The sequence below is a fragment of the Porites lutea genome, chromosome 6, assembly GCF_958299795.1.
Source record: "Porites lutea chromosome 6, jaPorLute2.1, whole genome shotgun sequence".
NCBI lineage: Eukaryota > Metazoa > Cnidaria > Anthozoa > Scleractinia > Poritidae > Porites > Porites lutea.
The window spans coordinates 26452624-26472868 of record NC_133206.1 but is presented as its reverse complement, the minus strand read 5'-3'; the positions used below and the strand labels follow the sequence as shown (position 1 = coordinate 26472868).

The following is a 20245-nucleotide window of genomic DNA, read 5'->3' as shown; positions in this document are numbered from 1 at the left end:
TTTTTTTTGGGGGGGGGGTCCTTGCCCATGGATTAAAAGCAGACAATGGATTTATCTTTAAGCACTGCTACCAAAAAATTTTGCTGATTATCCTAGTCTTCTAAAAGTCTGTGCATGAAAATATCAGCTCACACTTAATAGGTACAACAACATTTTGGTACATTTTTTTTCATTACATACCTGATAAAAACAGCCCGCCGCATCAACGGTCGAAGTTGAGTGATTCACACTTTCATCAATCCTTAAAATCTACAAAGGCAACGAAGAATAAAAAAATATTACAAGAAGACTACAAGGTCCAAGGTATAAAAAGCAACACATCTTTCAATTGGAATTAAACTGGGCAGGGTCCAATCTCGTTTCTAGTAGAGGCTGCAATCCTTTTGGCCAGCACCAAGGATTACTAAGCCCTGGAAGATCTCTGATTGGCCAATAAAATCGTGTTCATCGCATGCAAATTCATATGCAAAATCAAAAAACCGTGAGGACGTTGATTTTTCTTTGACAGATCATTTGTGTACATCCAAATCTTTAAGACTCGATAAGTCACGAAACCACGCCACAATGACGTGACATTTTATTCAAACATTTCCTTTGACTTATTTTTTTAAAGTCGTTTCAATGCATACGTATATGTTACTGAACCTTTCAAATTTGCATTCAGCAGTGCTCGTTCTAAGCACGAAAGAATGTGTGTCGTCAGGACTAACAAATGATTCAGTCGCGGCGTTTTAAATAAATATATATTATTTTCGGTCTCTTTGGACAGTCCTTTCATTTTACTTTCTTCACTAAAAACATCGTAAACAAAACCTGATTTGGGTCGATAGTGCAAGCAAGGCCAGTTTACCTTGAAAACTTCTCCTGCTTAAATAGGTAAACAATTTCACGTAGGTGCAATCAAACCGGAACCAAGAGTTTGTGGTTCCGGTTTTGGATTCTTCAAGTGCGTCCGTCGCCCGTTCCGCTGGATAAGGGTAACGCAGGCTGTGGGAACGAGATTGGGCAGGGTCTAAACTAGGAGTTTCAATTTGAAAGTAAGCGTTGGCGTCAGAGCTGGGAGACAATACTGAGAATACAATACAATAAATAAAGCGAAGAAAATAAAAATTACCCCTGGGAATTAGGGCGAGTACGCCTTTTTCAAAAAGAAAAATATGTTATTTCTGTGTATTTGCGATGTATAAAAGGGGAAAACACTTCGGGTAAATTTTCAGAGTGGAATCAGATGATAAATGGAGCCTGACTTTTCAAGTTTATATGTTTTAGATTTCTTGACTTGCCTATGGAAATAATTTCATCGAGATCACGAACGGTTAAGTGATGAATTCCGAGGAAGACAAGATATTTATATGGGTTTGGCTGCTCTATTATGTCAACAATTTTTCCGATTCGCGAATGGAGGTGTAAAGATATCGACGCATGGATATTCAAGGGTTTAATGTGGTGCTCGAGACGTTTTCTTTTGACTTAAAGGCTTAAAAACGATTGCAGTCGATGTTCTCGCTGCTCCGCGGTTTCTAGCTGTTATCTGAAGATTCTAATAGGGGGTTTAAGATGTCACTACGACGACGGGGACAGCAACGAGAACGTCAAAAAAAAACTGCATAGGTTACCATTAGCAAAACAGCAGCTTTGCACGAGCAGCACACTGTTTTGGATCATTTCTTCAGGGGCACCTAACGTCAATTTTCGGAAAATATCTGCTCGGAAGACGATTTGAGATCTAGAATTTTCTGAACATTTGTTGTAAAATTTCTTGCTTGCCTGTCTCTCCTTGGATTTTCGAACATCTAAAAAATGGTATAATGGCCAATTTTTAACGGATTTTTTCCCTAAAAAGGTCTCCTAGATTTTTCTGGAGCCTTTTTTCGGGCTGAAATTTTCGAAAAGGTAAGCTTTGATCCGTATAATTTTCGGATCACTAGACTTTCAGTTAGGAAATCCGAACAGGTGAAAAAAATTTAGGGGATAAAAATATGCCTATATCTACCGTTTAAATACTAAAATACGTTTAACAATGCTATGTTTAAGTGGTTTTGAACTATATTCTGGTTGGGTGTCCTTGATTTCTTTGCCGACTATGACTTGAGGAGCAACCACGTGTACATACGACGACGAATTTCGCTTTCTCTTTTCAAACTTGGATATTCTTCTTAAGAATTCAACTCTAGGAGAATTACCCTACGGCATTAGACAAAGTGAGCGAGTTGTGATAATTGTTCAAAAGTTTCAATGAACGCGAAGTTGCGTTACGTGACGCTTTCGCCGCCGCCGCTGTCGCCATCGTGGTATATTAAGTTAAGTTCCAGAAATTTTGCTACCATGGTAACTTGACGTCACACTTCTCCTCTCTACTCCGACAAAATTATAAACTGGCATTCGCGAGAGGAATAATTTAATAGACTGCCCTATAGGTAGGGTTCATACCGTGTCAATTTCCACTGCCTTTCTGATTCGCTCTCTGGCTTTGACTTGCGCAATATCAAGCCACCGCATGACAGACTGTTTAAACCAGTGATGGTAATCATCGAGAGCATACAAATGGTCTGACCTGACAAAGAACAAGAGAAATATCACAAACAAGGCAACTCCTCAAAAAAGTAGTTACCCAAGAAGCCGGGGAAATCCGTTTTTCCCCCAAAGGACTTCTTAAGGAGAAGCGTTGAGCGACAACACAGAAAACCTAACGTACGAAACTACCGCAAATTATGATAAGGAAGCTAAATTTTTGGTTAACAATGAAAGTATTGACTGGTTGATTAAATTTCCAGGAAAATTTGATCGGTACATCCCTTAGCTCCTGAAAATTTTGTGTGCACCAGTTAAACTGCGAGGAGTTTTGAAACGTGATCAACCTTTTGGAAATGTTTCAAACAGACTAGCTAGAGCAAAAGAGATGTTGGCAGATAAAAACTGTGTCATTAATCTTATACCCTGGGTCTATTGAGATTGTCTGTAGCCATAAGAAGGGAACATAACAGTCTCGAACTGAATTAGCAACATTAAATATACCACAAAGGCAAGTGTGGCCGAGCAAATGAATGACACAAATAAATGAAATTAATAACACAAGAAGGTTAAGAAAATCAGCTGGCAAACCAATTAGCTTATTTACAAGAGTGGTGGAGGATTTCAACTCTGCCGCGAATAAATCCAAGTAGCATTCAGAGTGTGGACTTGAACTCAAGGCCTCCGGATTGCAAGTTCAACGCTAGAGTACAAGCTTTCGGTGCAACGATTTCCGGGATCCGGTTAGGATGAGCAAGGGTGCTTAATGCCTTCCTTGAATACCATCGACCAATCATAACTAACGCTTGTCCGCCTTAACGATCCCAGAACTCACTGCGGCAAAAGCTTGTACCCATTCTCCCTAGAGCTTATGACAGAAGTGGTAATAGTTGAAGGTGTGTGAGTTCACTACAGTGCATTCTTACTTGGCTTCTCCAATGCTTCTATAAGTAATGGCTTCCCTGACTGCCAAGTATAATGCAAACAGCTTTTCTCCCACAATATCAGCACCGCTTTCCTGTTTGAGGCGCTTGTCTATGTTCCTCATCGTGTTGTGTACATCAGAAGCAAGCTGAAAACAAAAACGCACAAAATCGTTTGAACTACAACAGTATCTTAACTTTAACTAAGGGTTGAACAAAATGAAGTTTATTTCCATTTCTCTCTTTATTTTTACTTCGAGCTACTAAATTACGCTGCTAAAAGTGTGCCAATAGCCCTACGCAGAAGTTCTTAAGGTTTCGGCACGCGTTCCTTCCTCACAAAGGTTGGGTAGTGTTGCGTGACAAGCCAAAGCGAAGTCTGGTGGGTGCAGGGACGCCAACGGCGTCAAACGTCCCAATGGAAGGCAGTTTGCGAACGGTTAGAAAATCCAGATGCCAGTCATTTAAGCTTTCAAATCATTTATAAAGCACCCCTCTCAAAAAAAACGCCCCCCTAGAGGAATGATGCAACAAACCCTGATCACGCTGCTCATATATGAATAAATAAAAGAAGTAAAAAAAAAAAAAATACCATCAGCTCCAGCTGACTGTATACTGTAGTGAAGTACTTAACATCCGTTCTGCAATGAAAAGACAACAACGCTTCAGGGATTCCACACAAACACCTTTTCGGTCTGTATTCAAAGAGGGAGAACTCGTTGCGCTTAAATTAGATCTCAGGGGGAACGTTTGAAGGTAACCAACTATACTCTTGGTTTCATAAACCTCTCTAGAACTTAGGTAAGGATAGACACCAGCTATTGGGAAAGTCCGATGAAAGGCCGGCGGTACTTTAATCAAGAGTACTGTACAGTACCGCAAATGATCCCCAACCGCAAATGACCCCGAGACCGCAAATGATCCCCAAAATGGACCGCAAATGATCGTCGACCGCAAGTGATCCCTTAACTCGACCGCAAATGATCCCGTGAAAACTTGAGGAATGGAATGGATTTTATGGGACTGATTACAAAAAAGGACTGATTATAAAAAAAAACCTTTTTCTCTCGCTTTTTAAAGAAAAAGGCAAGGAGGACGCTACATCTCAGGTCAATTTATACAAGGCGAAAAAAAAATTGAATAAATCTGAAAAGGTATGGTATTAACCGTATACTTCTCCCTTTGTCGATTGCTTCAATTTTTTTTTTCAAGAATGTTTCGTCTTTTGAAAAATTTAAGACAGGCAGGACGTTACGCAGAAAAAACTCAAGCTCAACTTTTCTACTGAGGAATACAAAGCCGGGCACCCTCTACATAACAAGAGCTTTATTGACTTTACTGATCTTTTTGAAAGCGTGAAATTAATCAGCCAGAATATTTAATTTTGATTTTTCTCTGAAATGTTAATTTTACGTGATAAACAGCAAGACATTTGTTCGTAACTTAGGTGCCCGTTACGGAACAAGGCATGATTTAACATAAACATAAGTCAAAATGCCCCCGAACTTATCAATGTCCACAGGTTTCGATTTATTTCGAAATAGCAACTTTCTTACAGCTCATGAACGTGTTGTGAATAGTTATATTGGCGCTAATATAAGCGGTAGTTATCGCGTGACAAAACATCGTAGGAAACCGTCACATTCACGTACTAAAAGAAAGTCGCTTACGATTATTCGGATCCAGGAGGCACTTTTGAGAAAATTAAACAACCTAAAACCCTTATTTAGCAGCAATGAAGAGCACTGCATTTCAAAAGAGGTCAAAGGAAATGCTCTTGCATCAAAGGGCAAATCATGCCGACCAGAAGCAACAATAACCAGGGGCACCCAACGACAATTTTCGGAAAATATCTGTTCGGAAGACGATTTGAGATCTAGAATTTTCGGAACATTTGTTGTAAAATTTCTTGCTTGCCTGCCTCTCCTAGGATTTTCGAACATCTAAAAAATGGCATGACTGCCTATTTTTGACCTATTTTTACCCTAAAATGGTCACCTTGAATTTTTGGGAGCCTTTTTTCTGACTGGAATTTTCGAAAAGGTAAGTTTTGATCCCTATAATTTTCGGATCACTAGACTTTCAGCTAGGAAATCCGAACAGATGAAAAATTTTTAGGGGATAAAAATATGCCTATATCTACCGTTTAAATACTAAAACACGTTTAACAATGCTATGTTTAAGTGGTTTTGACCTATATTCTCGTTGGGTGCTCCTGAATAACCGCAGAAAATGCGTGTCATGACCTCTCAGTATGAAATAAGCGGCTAAAATCACATTTGCTCAGTCAAAACGTTTTCTTCAGAGGTATAATCTACCTGCCAGAGCCGGAAAAAAGTCATTGGAACAAGCAGTATTTTAGCATGAGGTAAAAGTCGTGTTGCCTACTGACTTCGTTTTTACGCTTGAATGATTTTTTCATTCAGTTTTTAATCATATATTTACTTGAGAAGTAAAATTTAGCTTTTAATCTGACTTATTGTAATAATAATTAATCGACAGGATGATCCACTAACTTGAGTCCAAGTCATTCCTATTTTTCTTTCGGGATCATTTGCGGTCGACTTTGGGGATCACTTGCGGTCGAGGATCGTTTGAGGTCCATTTTGGGGATCATTTGCGGTCTCGGGATCATTTGCGGTACTGTACAGTACCACAGCAAAGGATGAGCTAAATAAGGTCTTTAAAAAAAATTTCTCAGTGTCTGTAACAACTATGACCCACAAGGGGAGATGGCAGAAATCGGAGGGTATCCGGGATAGGAAGCGCAGCAATGGAGTCGAAAGGAAACAAAGAAAGGACCTCACAGTCAAATCTTCCCTAAAATCGCCTCAAGAAACAGAGAGAGATCAAATATTACTTATTTACCAGAATGGAAGAAAAAAAGTGTCCCAACGAAATTCGAACCCAAGACTTGCTGAGGGGAGCATTGGGATTTTCGGTTTTGCGGTTTTGGCTATTTTTTAGATCGGTTTTTCGGTTTTTGTTGCAAAAGACTTCGGTTTTTCGGTTTTGGTGGTCATTGCGGTTTGCGGATTTTTCGTTTTTTAGCATCTGGTTTTCGGTTTTCGTGAAAAATACTAGCGGTTTTTCGGTTTTGGTACCCGATGTGGTTTTTGGTTTTTCCTATTTTGTCCTATTTTGGGTTCCGGTTTCTGTTCGATTTGAGCAGCACTTTATCTCGAATAGCCGCGAAACGCCAAAGTTATTTAGAGGAATGCGTGACAAAATAAATGTCATGGTAGGGGATCAAGCGTCTCCCTTGACGCCCGGCGAGACTTTGACCTCGCAGACCAGGGCGACCATTTGGTCAGTTTGCGAGCTATGGCTTCCAACGTGCCTACCGCACCGGAACGAAACCGAAGAAGCAATTGTGGATTGTGTTGCGTTTTTTTACGACTGCTGTTTTGAGTATCTGTTTATTACCACATTAAACCTTAGAGCAAGTTCCTGCTGCCATGTAAACAATGTGTAAAACTGAAAAGGAACTAATTGTACCGGTTAGCTTCCTCAGTGTCGACTCAGCTCAGTGCAATCGCATGTTAGACAATCGAGTCTCCAAACTTTCAGGTGTTAGTTATCAAATGGAAATGTTCGATTAGAGATTTTCGATTGAAGTTTCCAGAGCTATAGCTTTTGGCGACTGCAAAATTGCAATTCTAAAGACGACTTGTGAGCAAATTCGCTAAGTTAACTAGGTTCAATAACTAGCTGCTTTTCGGAAATTGAGCCGCAAAGTCTGGGCTCGAGAGAGCGGCAGAAACAAAGCCTATGATTTAAGCAGACACAGAAAGATACGAAGGCTTCAGACAAAGTCCATGACATTCACAAATACTTTGGTGAAATTAGTGTTACTTTAGTTTGCTCTGTATACCCGACTTGTCACCATTGTATCGGTTTTTGACGGTTTTGTATGCGGTTTTCGGTTTTGGCCGAATTTTTTTGCGGTTTTGCGGTTTTGGATGATTTTTTTCTTTGTTTTGCGGTTTCTAATATACCCCAATGCCCCCCTCCTTGCTTTACTTGTGTATTCCTCAGTCGCTCTTTAATTGAGCCATGGAGACTTAGGAAAGCTTGGCCAGCAAATAACAGTCACGAGAGTACAGTTAGGGCGTGCCAATTTTGCTTTGTCAAAGCTTTAACTGAACTATCTACAGTACGTTTACTCACACTGCGAATATCTTTCTGTAGCAGGTCTTGGCTTGAAACATGTCAGTAACTAAAGCATCAGCTACCTCCACCATAGCGGATAACATGGCTTCCTCAGTCTACAGTACCAACAAAAACACCGTCATAATCAGCGACGGAGTTTTTCAACGTCTGCTCGCAATTCTAACGCTAATATATACAAAGACTTGGCCACATTTAACTAAGTTTCCCTCTCTTTACCCTAGTTATTAGCATTAAAGGCTTTCTATATTATATAACCAGGTCCCAGTTGTCCTGCTGCGCTCGGTCTGTACTGCTACGACCTTGGGCCAATATTCCCCAATACGGCCCTCGCGCTCACTTAGTAAGCGGCCGCGGATAACCTTTTTTTGGAGAACCAATCAAAAAGTACGTCTTAATATGGAATTAATGATACGCGCGACTGTAGCGCGAGTGCTTAGGAAAATCTTGTATCGCGAGGTACGAAAGAGAAGGAGGAGCTACAAAAGGTAATTACAGTTTTACTATTAAAATTCGACCAAAATCGGAATATTATTCCCAAAATGGCCAGGATTGACTTCCTCCGGACAAGACAAAATTGACTCATCAGGCTCCTTCAGGCCTAGGATAAATTTCAGACAATTACTTCGAGCCGTTTTTACTCCCTCAGTAACGTCTGAATAGACCGGTCGTTAATGCCGTCCAGTGATGATTTTTAGACAGGAATATCTTCATTTCTCTGATTCCATATTAGGGCAAAAAAAAGTTCTGTGCTTTTGATTGGACGGCTAAAAAAACACAGCTTGGTTTTTAACATATAAGGGGATTTTATACGCTCCAGGATTATATGCTTCTGATGTAACTTACACCAGGTGACCAACGGCCGTATTCTATCTCTCTTAAGGAAACCTGCGGTCCTTTATCAGTTAAACACTGAATCACTGAGAGTAGAAAAGAGTCAAATGACAGGATGCACGTAGATGTACCTTGGTATGAGGCTCCTTCCAAGCAAACACCTTCTTGTACCAAGCAAGAGCAGATTCCTAGGACACACAAAAAAGTTATTTATACAAGAAGGTTAAAGGGCCAGGGCCCTCTTCAAATTTGACGAATGACCAAATCTAGGAAGAATATTAATTTTTTGGCATTTAAAGACGTGTAATAAAACTTATTGTTATATTCCTAGACTTTCACCCAACTCACAGGGACTGCCATTGGTTGATTCTTGGTCGTGTGGCTTTGGCTAAAATCAAATGTATCCCGATCGTGATACATTAAGCAATGTACCCCGCTCGGGATATTACAGCACGCGATCAAAGCATGGTGGAAAGTGGTGTGACAGAAGGCGGGAAAAACACTGCCAGTTTTCTTTTTCGTGAATGAACACAACAACTTGAACACAAACACGAAGTCTCAAGCTAAAAAGCAACGACTTTTAAAGTCATCCCTGACCCAGAAGAGAAACAGCAGCTAGTGGAGGAAAAGACGCAGATAATATAAGGAAAGTACTTTGTAAATCATTCATTCAGTGGTTTTAAGAACTAAATTTGTGTTGTTAAAAGTACCGGGTCGACTGTTTTGGTTCGCTCCGGTTACTCTTTTGATGCTGTTGAAGTGAAAGTCTTGAAATAATTATGACAAAACACTTAATGTCGTGTCCCTCGGGAAACCAGTTAATTTTGTTTTCCCTCGAGTCGTGATGTTTCCCTCGACTTCATGTCTCGGGAAACATCAGGACTCTCGGGAAAACAAAACTAACTGTTTACCTCGGGATCTGACATTAAGTGTATAATAAAAGTAAATTGCAATTTGTTATCTTGGCGTTGTTACAACTGTAATAAAGAATTAATACTGCTAGTGTCTCCAGAAGCAACTGCATACCCAGGGGTCATTCTGCATTACCTCACAAGCTACAATCTTGGACAAAAAGTGTTGAGACTTTTGCAATTTGTTACCCACAGAACGCCTATCTCGCGGATTTGGCTATGGCCCCACCCTGGTCAAAGTTGTTTATTCGGGATCAAAAATGATCCAGCCGGACTTCAACATTGGGGTTATTTTTATTTATTTTTATTTTTTTTTTTTTGGGGGGGGGGGGAGTATTTGTAGCTGCCATTGTTTTCAAGAGCTTTTTCTTAAAATAAGACATGGTAACGTCCATTTTTCTCAATATTTTTGTCCAAGATGGTAGTTTTTTATACGTTATGGCGCATAACAAGCACAAATTGAACAAGTTCATTCTTGAAAGGTAATAAAAAAAATAGTTCTTTGACAAATAAAATCTCCGATATGTGGCGACAACACTTATCTCTGACTCACCTTAAGAAGATTGGATATTTGAACATTCAAAGGTTCTGCAACAACATCTTTGAAAATCTCAAGCTTGTAAAGATTCACTAAACACCTGATATAAACAAAATATAACGAGATTAGATTCATCAAAGAAGCTGCCCCTGTCTAAGCTCGTAATTTGCAAATGAATCACGATTTTGAGGGTAGTAGAGAAACAGTGCTCAAACTTGATTTAGCTCATTTCTTCAATGGGAGTCGTAGTTGTGGAAATCACAAGTAAAAAAAAAAATTGCGAGCGAAGTACCACTGGGTGTACTAGCATCCTCTCTTTGGAATAAGCAGTCAAAAGTTATGGATTAATATATGGTTGGCGGTTAACTTACTCCAGAAGGTTGATCAATCGTCCAAGTTTTCCTTTATCAGTGGCAGGGAATACCTCTCGATATTTCATCATCAACCTCCAACAGTTATCTGTAAACTGCTTAAGGGACTTGACTAGCGAACACTCCTGGAACAAAAAAAGACACGATATGAAAAGGATGAAGTGGGCTGGACACGCTGTCACACATGTTTTCTTTGATTAGTGATTATTCTCTAATAATAATCGCGGTTGCATACTAGCGGCGACCCGACGCTGGGTGTAGGGGATCGGAAAGCCCCACCTCCCCCAGTTATCTTAGACAAAAACTGAGGTAAGCGCGGCCAACCGTGGGAGAAGAGGCAAACGCGAAACAATTAAGTTTGTTTTCCGTGGGACTTACAGCTTGCTGTGCGCCCTTCACGCGGGACTTTTAACGCGTTGGTTGTTTTATTATAGGACTCATCTGACGAAGATAACATCTCACTAACTAACACGTCATTTATTTGCACATTTTTATGTTTCCATGGTTATGTCCCAGGGTAACTTGATCTTAAAAATAGTCTTATTTTTGGTCAGGTAAAAGGCCTCATCCCACAGAAAAAAGGCTCAGTGTAACTATACCTTTAATCTTCCTTCTAAGGGTATCACCTTACAAACACAGCATGCGGTTATTGCATACAAGTTCATATCTCTGTTGTCACTGAAAATCTTAAGAGAACTTGCATTATGGTTTTACCTCTCTCTGACTAAGCTCTCCGGTTTTCCATTTCTCGTGAATCTTAAGTAACATGTTGTTTAATGAGCTATACTTCATGGGTTCTATCCAGTGATGATGACTGAACAAACTCCAGTGTCTGTAGAAAAAATCATGATAGTACAATTTAACCTTATATACATTATACAATGTATGGGTATTATATTTTAAAAACTGCGTTTCCTGTTTCCCTTTTTTAAAAAGAAGGCTCTTTCGCTCACATTGTAGGGTGACACTCTCTGTGCCACAATAAAAAGGTATCGACCGCGATTGTACGAAGACCGTAATAAGCTACCCACGATCTGTGCCACTCTTTGCCTCACATGGTCTCCTTGAGAAGGACCGCTGGTTTCCATATAATTTCTAACGATAAACGGCGGGCTGCGACAGCCGGTCGAAAGCTGTCTCATCGGACGTTTTCAGACGATCTCTGACAGCATGGACAACTGTTTAGCACAATTTAAGTTCTCGCAGACATGCCATGTTTGTTTAAAGAGATTCTGGGTCCAAATGGCGCAGAGCACATTTCTGCGGCGTGAAGCAGGCCTGCAACCGGCTGTTCAAGTTGTCAAGGAGACTAAATGTTAAACAACGCTTAGGACAATTGTCCACACCTGAAGGTAGTTTTAGGAACGTTATCAGTAGCTAACCACTACTCTTACTAAGATAGCTAGAGTCACTGTAGAGTGATTGGTTTCTCTAGAGCATGCATACATGTAGATAATTATTCCTTACTCTTGGACTATGACTCCCGAGAAAACTGAAACGTCCAGTACCAGACAGATGGCCAAAACAAAACTAATAGCAAACTTACAGAAATTTTAGGTAATGACTGACTACAGTGGCAAAAATTGAACTCACATGCATGCCTGCTGGAGTTCTGTGAGTTCGTTTTGAAGAGCATGCTGATGAAGAATGAATTCTGCTTGGGGACACAGCTGATCGTAACTTCTTTTATTGCTCAGTTCCTAAGGATGTGAAAACAGCACCTCAAGTTTGGATTGCTCGAAATTTTTTGATGGGACTCTCAACCCTCCCGTCAGTTATGCATACATGTTATGCTTAAAAAGTGACGAAAGAAGACAACGTAGTGTTTTTATTTTTCACGACAGCCTCTCACCTGATGTTCAGAGCCGTAATTGATAAATTCTCTCAAAAGAGCACCATATATATCTATGGCTGTTGGATAAAGATGTTTTATCTCATCCGGTATGTCAGGTCTCTGCAAACAATAACGTAGAAAAATGATTGGTTAACCTTTTCTTACGTAACAAATTTCATGGACCACCTTGATCTGAATTAGTGTGCAAATATTCTGGGCATTCTGGTCACGTGCGAAACATACAACTCAGGGGTTTGCGCGGAGGTAAAACCTGAGGATTAGAGGGACAGAATTAATAGATTTGCTGAGGGACCAGTCATTAAATGATTCACCATATGGCACGGCCAAGACATGTGAAGTCAGAAGATCCAAAAAGAGAAAGACGGTTGTCGGTCAACATTCACAGGTGACAAACAATGTATTGTTAACCATAACGACACAGATTTGCAATCTCTGGCTTAAACCCCTCCCTTTTTTCGGGAAACAGCTATTTCATTTGACCTCGAAGTAGCCAACGAGAGGACTTCTTATTTGAAAAATATTCCAGCCACATTATAAAAAATCCTTATCAGCAGTGATGCTCGAATACCTACAATATCAAGATTTGTAACGCTAGGTTGGTTACCTTTCCAGTTGTCAGCGTGATTTTTAAGTGGCAGTCACCATCTACATGTGACTTGGAGGAACGTCCTTCAAGTTTAAACCATTTGTCAATGCCACTCGATGGTATATTCTGGGAGACCAACCACACATAAACACATATGAAAAACAAAAACAACAACAGCTTAATATGCAGTACGTAAACTGGAAAGCAAGATTTTTTGGATCAAATTATATGTTAAGAGAATGTGAGATTTAACTTCTTCGAAATGATTGTACCCAGGAACTGTTATAGCCTTCTCCAGACCGGTTATAGCCTTTTTCAGTCGGCCCAAAACAGGAGGTACTTTCCTCGACTGCTAGCTTACTCCTAAAAATTTCTCACACACTAGAAACTGGGAGCCATGCCGAGCCGACCATGCAACCAATGGCTAACGCGTATACGATGTGGATGAGTACGTAGAAGTTTTGCTGGGAAAAGTCAAATACCAGTACTATTCTTATAATTGGAAAGCCTTTGAAACTAAGAATTATTTAATATTTCCCAAATAATAATATTAATCGATATTTTCCTTCACAGCTTTCATATCGTATCCTTGGAGTTTACCAAAATTTTAACAGCATTAACCAAGGGCTTCCCTCTATTTTGAACGGAACAGTTAGAGGTTTGCCCCTCTACAACCTTCTTCAATCTGTTCTATCGACCTAGCCGCTTATTACCTTGATTGGTATTTCAATAAATCCGAGGAAATCATCAATATTGCCATCCTGAACACAAGTTGATTTTCTTGCAGACTGCATCACATCTTTAAAAAACCTGGCAACAAAAACGAACCAAGAATGTAAAAATACCCTCCACATTTCAGCACAAAATAATTTCAGCTCTTTTAAAATAGAGGTCTGACAAGGGATCTATTATTATAACAGACCTTATAGCGTGTCAATAGTAAAGTTTTTTCACACTTATATAACAATGTTCGTTTATCGTGCTGAACACCTTTGTCTTCTTGGCACACCGACTTGCGACCAAGCTTGTTACGTTGGTAAAAGTATTATTGTTGATCTGAGTTCTCAGTGACAGTCTTAGTGCGAATAAAAGATTTCAGACATTTTGCCTGTTGTTACCGTACCTTCCCATTCCGGAGAATCCTTTAATTTTTGTGATTTTGTTATCTTCCTCCTTCAGCACATCTTTGTCGTCACAATCCCTTAAAACAGTGAAAGCAACACAGACTCCTTTACCCTTGGTATCAAATAATGTATAACATGAGCTAGTAAAGTCAAATCAAGTTAAACGTTAAAAATACATAACCAGCAGTTTTTGTACTCTACACAGATCTCTGGTTATAATCCTAAAATATTTAGCTTAATATCAGACAATATTCAACACAACTTACCATACGTCAAGATGAAATTTTTCTTTATAAGAATTGGTAACTTTCCTATTGAAAAAAAAAAACAGATTGACTAAAACACAAGCATATAAAGCAAAACACAACGACACGGCACGGTTCGGCTCGGGACAGCGTAGGCCATTCACACCTGAATCGTCCATGATCGCCCTTGCAGATCTTTGTCCCTTATACCACTTGAGACGTCATCATTTCAAACGGTCATAGACAACCTTGACACTAACAACTGTAACATCTGACTATTTCAATGGAACCAAACCCACTTCTCAAAATGGTATCTACTACTTGATTTTAGAGTAATAATAAAATGCTGTTTTCTTCTATCGAGATCAGCGGCTATATGCCACACAACCAAAATGTTTCGTTTGAGTACTGAAACCTTACGGCTTCATGTAAACTGTCGAAACTACTTGCAGCAGTTCGAGCAAGGATCGGAGTAATTTTTCCGAAAGGTTTATATTATCCAGATATCAGGGAGGCTGAGTTCTAAACCAATCAATTTAGTAAGACTGTTCATAATCCATTCGATTTCTGTAAGATCGTGGAGAACAAGCACGCCCGGGAGCCACTTTGGTTTGACTCTAGCCTCGTCAAACCGAGGGTTGGTTCCGATACCAACATGGCCGCCCGTAACACAAAGCGCTCGATCTCGAAGAGCTTACGAAAAACTAGCTACTATGAATAAGTTCAATAAAAAATGTAAACATTACAAATCTGAAACCGCTGGATCCAAACCCGAAACCATCGGCGCGTGACTTTCGAGAAGCTTGGGAGAACCGGGGGGTGCTTAACATTTGACAGAAAAATCCGGTTGGGGTGTCGAAGGCATAAAGGTAAGCGAGTTGCCTGTTTACCGTAGAAATGCCACATCCGTTACGGTTTGAATCCAAAAAAGGGCGAATTTGTGTCGCGTGAGTCTGGAACCGAGAAGGAACTAAGAAATTGGTTAATGGTAAGCAACATTCCGTTTGGTTCGTACCAACCGGAATGAAAGGACTACCTCAAAACGTACTCCTCAATTTTCGGTTGGAATTTCCGAAAAGTGACCTTTACCATTTACCTTTAATCCGGAATTTCCAAAATTTTCCTTCAAATGGTAAGCACCCCCAGCAAACAAAAGGCGAATGGGAAAAAAGGACCGACCATGTGACCTAGCTTTTCCCGCCTTTTTTTTCGCATTTGCCGGCTGCTTTTTGCAGTCCTTGAGGAAAGCTGTTTTTTTTGTTCCTGAAAGAAGCTGGGTGAGTGTCTTCTGTTTTGCCGTTTTCAGTGTGTTGAACTGAATGATTCTTCCACGCAAAAAGTTTCAAAAAGCTTAAGCTTAACAAAAGTCCTCAAGCCCTCTAAGGTACGATTAGAATATATTCCGCTTTATACTGTGTGAAATCATAGCTTGTCCCCTGTACTAACTACAGTGGTGAAATATGGTGCCCGTCAATTCGGTGAGAGTCGAAATATGTGTGCATTCCGCTTGTTAATTGGGAGAACTACCGTCTTTGTCTAAATTGCGATCACCTCGGTCGTGAAAAATTCAGCTGCAAACTGCCATATAACTTGCTTCTATATATATCAAAGAATTGCATGATAATGATGAAGATGATGACTTGGAAATTCGAAAGACAAAACAGATTGACATCAACTTAGTTCACGTATTTTGAAAAGTGGCCAAGCCTAGATTCTAACAATGTTACTTCTCTGGATAAAACAACTCTGCTCACATTGTGAATGCCTCATTCCAGACCGGGTTCAGAGTATTTTCTTTTACGCTTGTCACGTGGATTGAATCTTCATCAAGAACATCTCTGACTGTCATAGATTTCTTGCGGTGCACTTTGATTTTTTTCATCTTTTCTTCAATTTCATCTGACATTAATCCTAACATACAGTAGGGATCACTCAAACCTGCCAATATTAAAATTGTTTGTCAATTTAAACAGTAACATTAAAAACAACACCAATTATAATAATGAAAAAGTAATAATACTTATAATAATAAAAAATAATAATAATACTATACTACAACAACTACTGCTGCTGCTGCCACGACTACTAAATTGTAATAATAATAATAATAATAATAATAATAATAATGGTAAAAACAATGAACAACAACAACAACACTAACAATCAATCAATCAATCTTTATTAGTGCTCCGGGTTGCATGTCATTGAGGAACAGATTGTAGGGTGTTAACTTGAGAATGCAACAAAGGAATTGTAAATTGCATGTTATTTTGGTATAAAAACTGTTTATTAAAACTGAAGAAACTGTCACAAGCTATTTACAGAAAATATATTTCTGATGAATATAGTTTGCATAAAAATTTATGCAATTACATGTACAGTACAGTGTACAGCTGTATCAGTTTACGGGGGACACTAGATCATGTAGTAATTACATTGGTAATAAACAAATAAATAAATAATACATATGTACTGTAAATAATTAAATAATAACAATAATAATAATAATAATAATAATACCATTTGCATCCTTTGCCTCCAAATTTCTGGCCTCCACAACTAAATCACAACAAAATGGATGTTGGCTCACAATTAGAACATTAGTTAATTGGTCTTACTAACTTAAAAGAATTTTCTCACGCACCACTGGTAGCTATGCCAAGCTCACCACGGCAGCCTGACATGTATTCCAAATTCCTAAAAATGTACACAAATACCCCTAGAAAGGCAAGACACTAACAAAATTACAAAGTTGCACATTACATTTAAACAGCCTACAAAACTGAATCTTAGGGTGGGTGGGTGGGTGGGAAGGTCAGTAATGGCGGATGCAACAAAGGCAACTGCCCGCCTTTTGGTCACATGACCTATGCCCAGGCAACCAACAATAGTGTGTGAGAAAAACATAATTTTCCACTTATTTTGTTACACTCAGCCAGTGGAAAATTACCCATATTTCACTAAAAAAGCCCCCCTTCCCCCAACCTAAAAAAATACAAAAACTAAACTAAAGTAGGGAAGAATGTCACAAATATAATGCCAAGCAGTGCATTATATTATACACTGTACCTCTCATTTTAGCACAAAGAAATGCATTTCCTCCACCAAAACAAGCAGCACTGACTTTTCCAGTAACTAATTATTTTAGAAACTGTAATCAACTGCAGTGTATTAATGAGATTAAGAAATATATTTCAACTAAAAACTAACTACAAAGAAAGTTCTGGACCTAAGCCTAAAGCACCGACAGTGCAGTGAATGAGGGACAAAAATTCTTATTTATAAAATAATAAAAATTTTCAAACAATCACCTTCTACTTTTATCACACAAGTTGGAGGCTAAAAAATGAAAACAAAAAGGAATACAAAACAAAACAACAACAAATGAAAAAAACAAGGAAAGCGTTAGAAAGCTCAGGCATGCAGACGACGCACAACATGCCAGATGCAATTACTTGGAAAATGGAAAACAGCTAAAGCCCAGCTAAGGTTGTGACCTTACAACAACAGACATTAAAATCAAAATAAGGCTTTAGTTTGCTTGAGTTTTCATGTAAGTGGTGAATCATGTTTACAAATAATTATTACATGTATTTGGTTAAATAAAACTGAAGACCTAGAAAAATTCATTAAAAGAAGTTTGTTTGGCACACTCTGAGGTTTAAAAATGAAGGTCACTGGATGTGGGACGTAAAAAAGTCATATTTTTCGATATGTGTAAGGTAAGGTAAGGTAAGGTAAGGTAATGCCTTTATTTAAAGAGGGTAAACACGTGACAGTTAGGAAAAACTGATAAACTTGTGGCCCTCTGTAAATTTTTCTGACACTGTAAACCTAACCAAATAACATTGAACATTAAGCCACCAATAGTAATAACCTGGTAATACGTATATTATCATTTTTTTTACAGATGAATTAAGTGATTAATTCAGGACAGGATTTCTGCATCTGAAATTGACTGAACAGAGTACAAAAAGCTGGGTAAAACACAGGTAGGAAATGATACACACTTCTCTTTCCTTTGTCTTGGCATAGAGATTCCTGTGTTTCTCCTCAGAAATCTTGAGAGACTGTTAAAGAAACAATTTTGACACTTCCTTAACCACCAATAATTAAATTACAATGTTATATAACTGGTAATAATTTAATACTGAATGCATCTAACACGAAACTTGAAGAAAACTACTTATCCAGTTTGTCTACTTTTAAGGACTTTGAATTACCTCATTATGTTATTGTTTTATTAATTTTATGCTATAACATCCCAATCCCCCACTGTCCTGACCATTGCCAGAGAGAGGAATGGGGGAGACACTACCTTCAAAACACCTTCACCTTAATCCTCTTTGTGCGTTGTGGCACATACACTGTATAGGATGGCACAGTCAGGTACTTTGCAGTAAGTAAGAGATGGGGGAATGTTAATCAACACACTAATGGCTAAGATATCTCCCTTAAATTAGCATTCAGAATATTTTATAAGATGAGCATTCATTTGTGCCCTAGTGCACTCTTCTCATCTCAGTTAATAAACTGGTTACTGCATGGGCTTTCTTTTTATTACCATTAATAATTACGCATCCAAACGTGTCAAGACTGCAGTCCTCTTGCAAAGACCAGTGGCCCCAGCCCTCAGGTGCCTTGCTTTTACTATTGGGCAACTACAAAATCCTATATTTTTCATAAAGTTCAGCTTAAGGCACCCTGGATCTCAGAAAGTTAGTAGCACTGTACTGGGCTCCCTTCAAGTTTTCTTAGAAAACACCCTTTCTTATGCATGGATCTTTGCATCATTATGCACATTATAGAGCAGAGTTCTCAATCTTATAATATATTTTAATAACAACACTAAACATTAGTAGATATAGAGTACTGTACATACCTCCTGAGCATACACATATAAATTGCCCGCAGAGAGGTTCTCAGGTGTCTTGTTCTGTGCTCCCAACTGATGAATAACAGTATAAAGCAGCTCGCAGTACAATGCCTCACGCTGTCACAAAATCAATTTAAAATGAAACACTTCTGATCATTTATAGACACACTTTGAAAGATAGTATAAAGTAAAGTCTAAAACTTTCCACACTTAAAAGTGTGCATGTACCTACATGTATGAAATGTACTCACTACACTTAAGTGTGTGACTAATGGATATAAGAATTTAAAAACTTAAGCAAGTCTGCTTTCAAGTTAAATGCAGTACAAGGAAACCACAATTTGTTGAAAACTTCAGTTTGTATTGTTTAAAATATTACTCAGAGATAAGGGTCTGCTAAAAAAAAATATAGAAACGTGCAAACCTTATTAATTGAGAGAATTTGATAAGAGATCAACGCATTTTGCCTCTGGTGATCATTTTATTAATTCTCATAACCTATTACCTTGATGATGTATAGATACTGTTAAGAGAAAATTGATGTTGGTCACTCTTGCTGGCACTTAAAAGGTTTTTACTGTTGGACGATTTTAACATATGTGAGAGGCTCTTGCATGGTTGAAACATTGCCCAGCAAATTTCACAGCCATCCTTTTAATTATCTTAAATTCACTTAGGTATGTTAATTATTGTGATTACAAAAATAATTTATTCTTGTTTTTTGGCCAGTGTGTGTGGAGATCAAAGCTCAATTCTCTACTCTTATTATCACAGTCCTCGAACTGCCCCAAAACATCCAGTGACCGATAATGACCTACAGTGTAAAGTTACTGGAGCACCCACAAATGCATCTGTAAATTAATTCCCAGCACCACCCAATAAAATAATAATGACAATTTAAGACAGCTTAAGAGCTAATGCCACAAGAATCCAGCTAGTAAAATTAGAGAATGAAACCTTTTTTGATGTATTTCTTCAATGTACCTGTTTGTCAGTTAACGTTGCTTCAGCAGCCACTGAAGACAACACTTCAGCATCACATCCCTCATCTTCCACCGCAGGACTTAAGTTTTCAGCATTGACAACTTCCTATGGAAAAACATTATTGTCCCGTGAAGATGAAACACTATTGGAAATGCCATGTATTAAAGTGTTTTTGTCACTAAACTATGGGACTTTATGGGATTTAATTCGTTAGTGAATACGATACTATAAAATGAGTTGATATAGGTGACTTCTATTTGGGTACAGAAGATTCATGCAACCATTCCCACATTATCTAACATGACCACCACCCAGCT

General features: G+C 38.7%; 1 protein-coding gene across 4 annotated transcripts in view; it reads right to left on the bottom strand.

Annotated features, from left to right (window-relative positions):
• LOC140940137 (BAI1-associated protein 3-like) overlaps positions 1 to 20245 on the bottom strand; it is a 42588-nt gene that overhangs the window by 17867 nt on the left and 4476 nt on the right. For 3 of the 4 annotated variants that reach the window (XM_073389034.1, XM_073389035.1, XM_073389033.1), the window contains exons 3-23: positions 19929 to 20033; positions 18951 to 19061; positions 18079 to 18138; positions 17380 to 17407; positions 16589 to 16627; positions 15823 to 16006; positions 14090 to 14134; positions 13823 to 13900; positions 13413 to 13509; positions 12718 to 12825; positions 12111 to 12212; positions 11852 to 11958; positions 10973 to 11090; positions 10259 to 10383; positions 9903 to 9987; positions 8570 to 8626; positions 7605 to 7702; positions 4027 to 4075; positions 3438 to 3583; positions 2431 to 2554; positions 181 to 249 (exon numbers count right to left, since the gene is read on the bottom strand). In XM_073389034.1, the coding sequence (XP_073245135.1) occupies positions 181 to 249; positions 2431 to 2554; positions 3438 to 3583; positions 4027 to 4075; positions 7605 to 7702; positions 8570 to 8626; positions 9903 to 9987; positions 10259 to 10383; positions 10973 to 11090; positions 11852 to 11958; positions 12111 to 12212; positions 12718 to 12825; positions 13413 to 13509; positions 13823 to 13900; positions 14090 to 14134; positions 15823 to 16006; positions 16589 to 16627; positions 17380 to 17407; positions 18079 to 18138; positions 18951 to 19061; positions 19929 to 20033 (1935 nt within the window). The remainder of the gene's footprint in view (positions 1 to 180; positions 250 to 2430; positions 2555 to 3437; positions 3584 to 4026; positions 4076 to 7604; positions 7703 to 8569; positions 8627 to 9902; positions 9988 to 10258; positions 10384 to 10972; positions 11091 to 11851; positions 11959 to 12110; positions 12213 to 12717; positions 12826 to 13412; positions 13510 to 13822; positions 13901 to 14089; positions 14135 to 15822; positions 16007 to 16588; positions 16628 to 17379; positions 17408 to 18078; positions 18139 to 18950; positions 19062 to 19928; positions 20034 to 20245) is intronic. The other variant, XM_073389036.1, reaches the window with a different exon arrangement.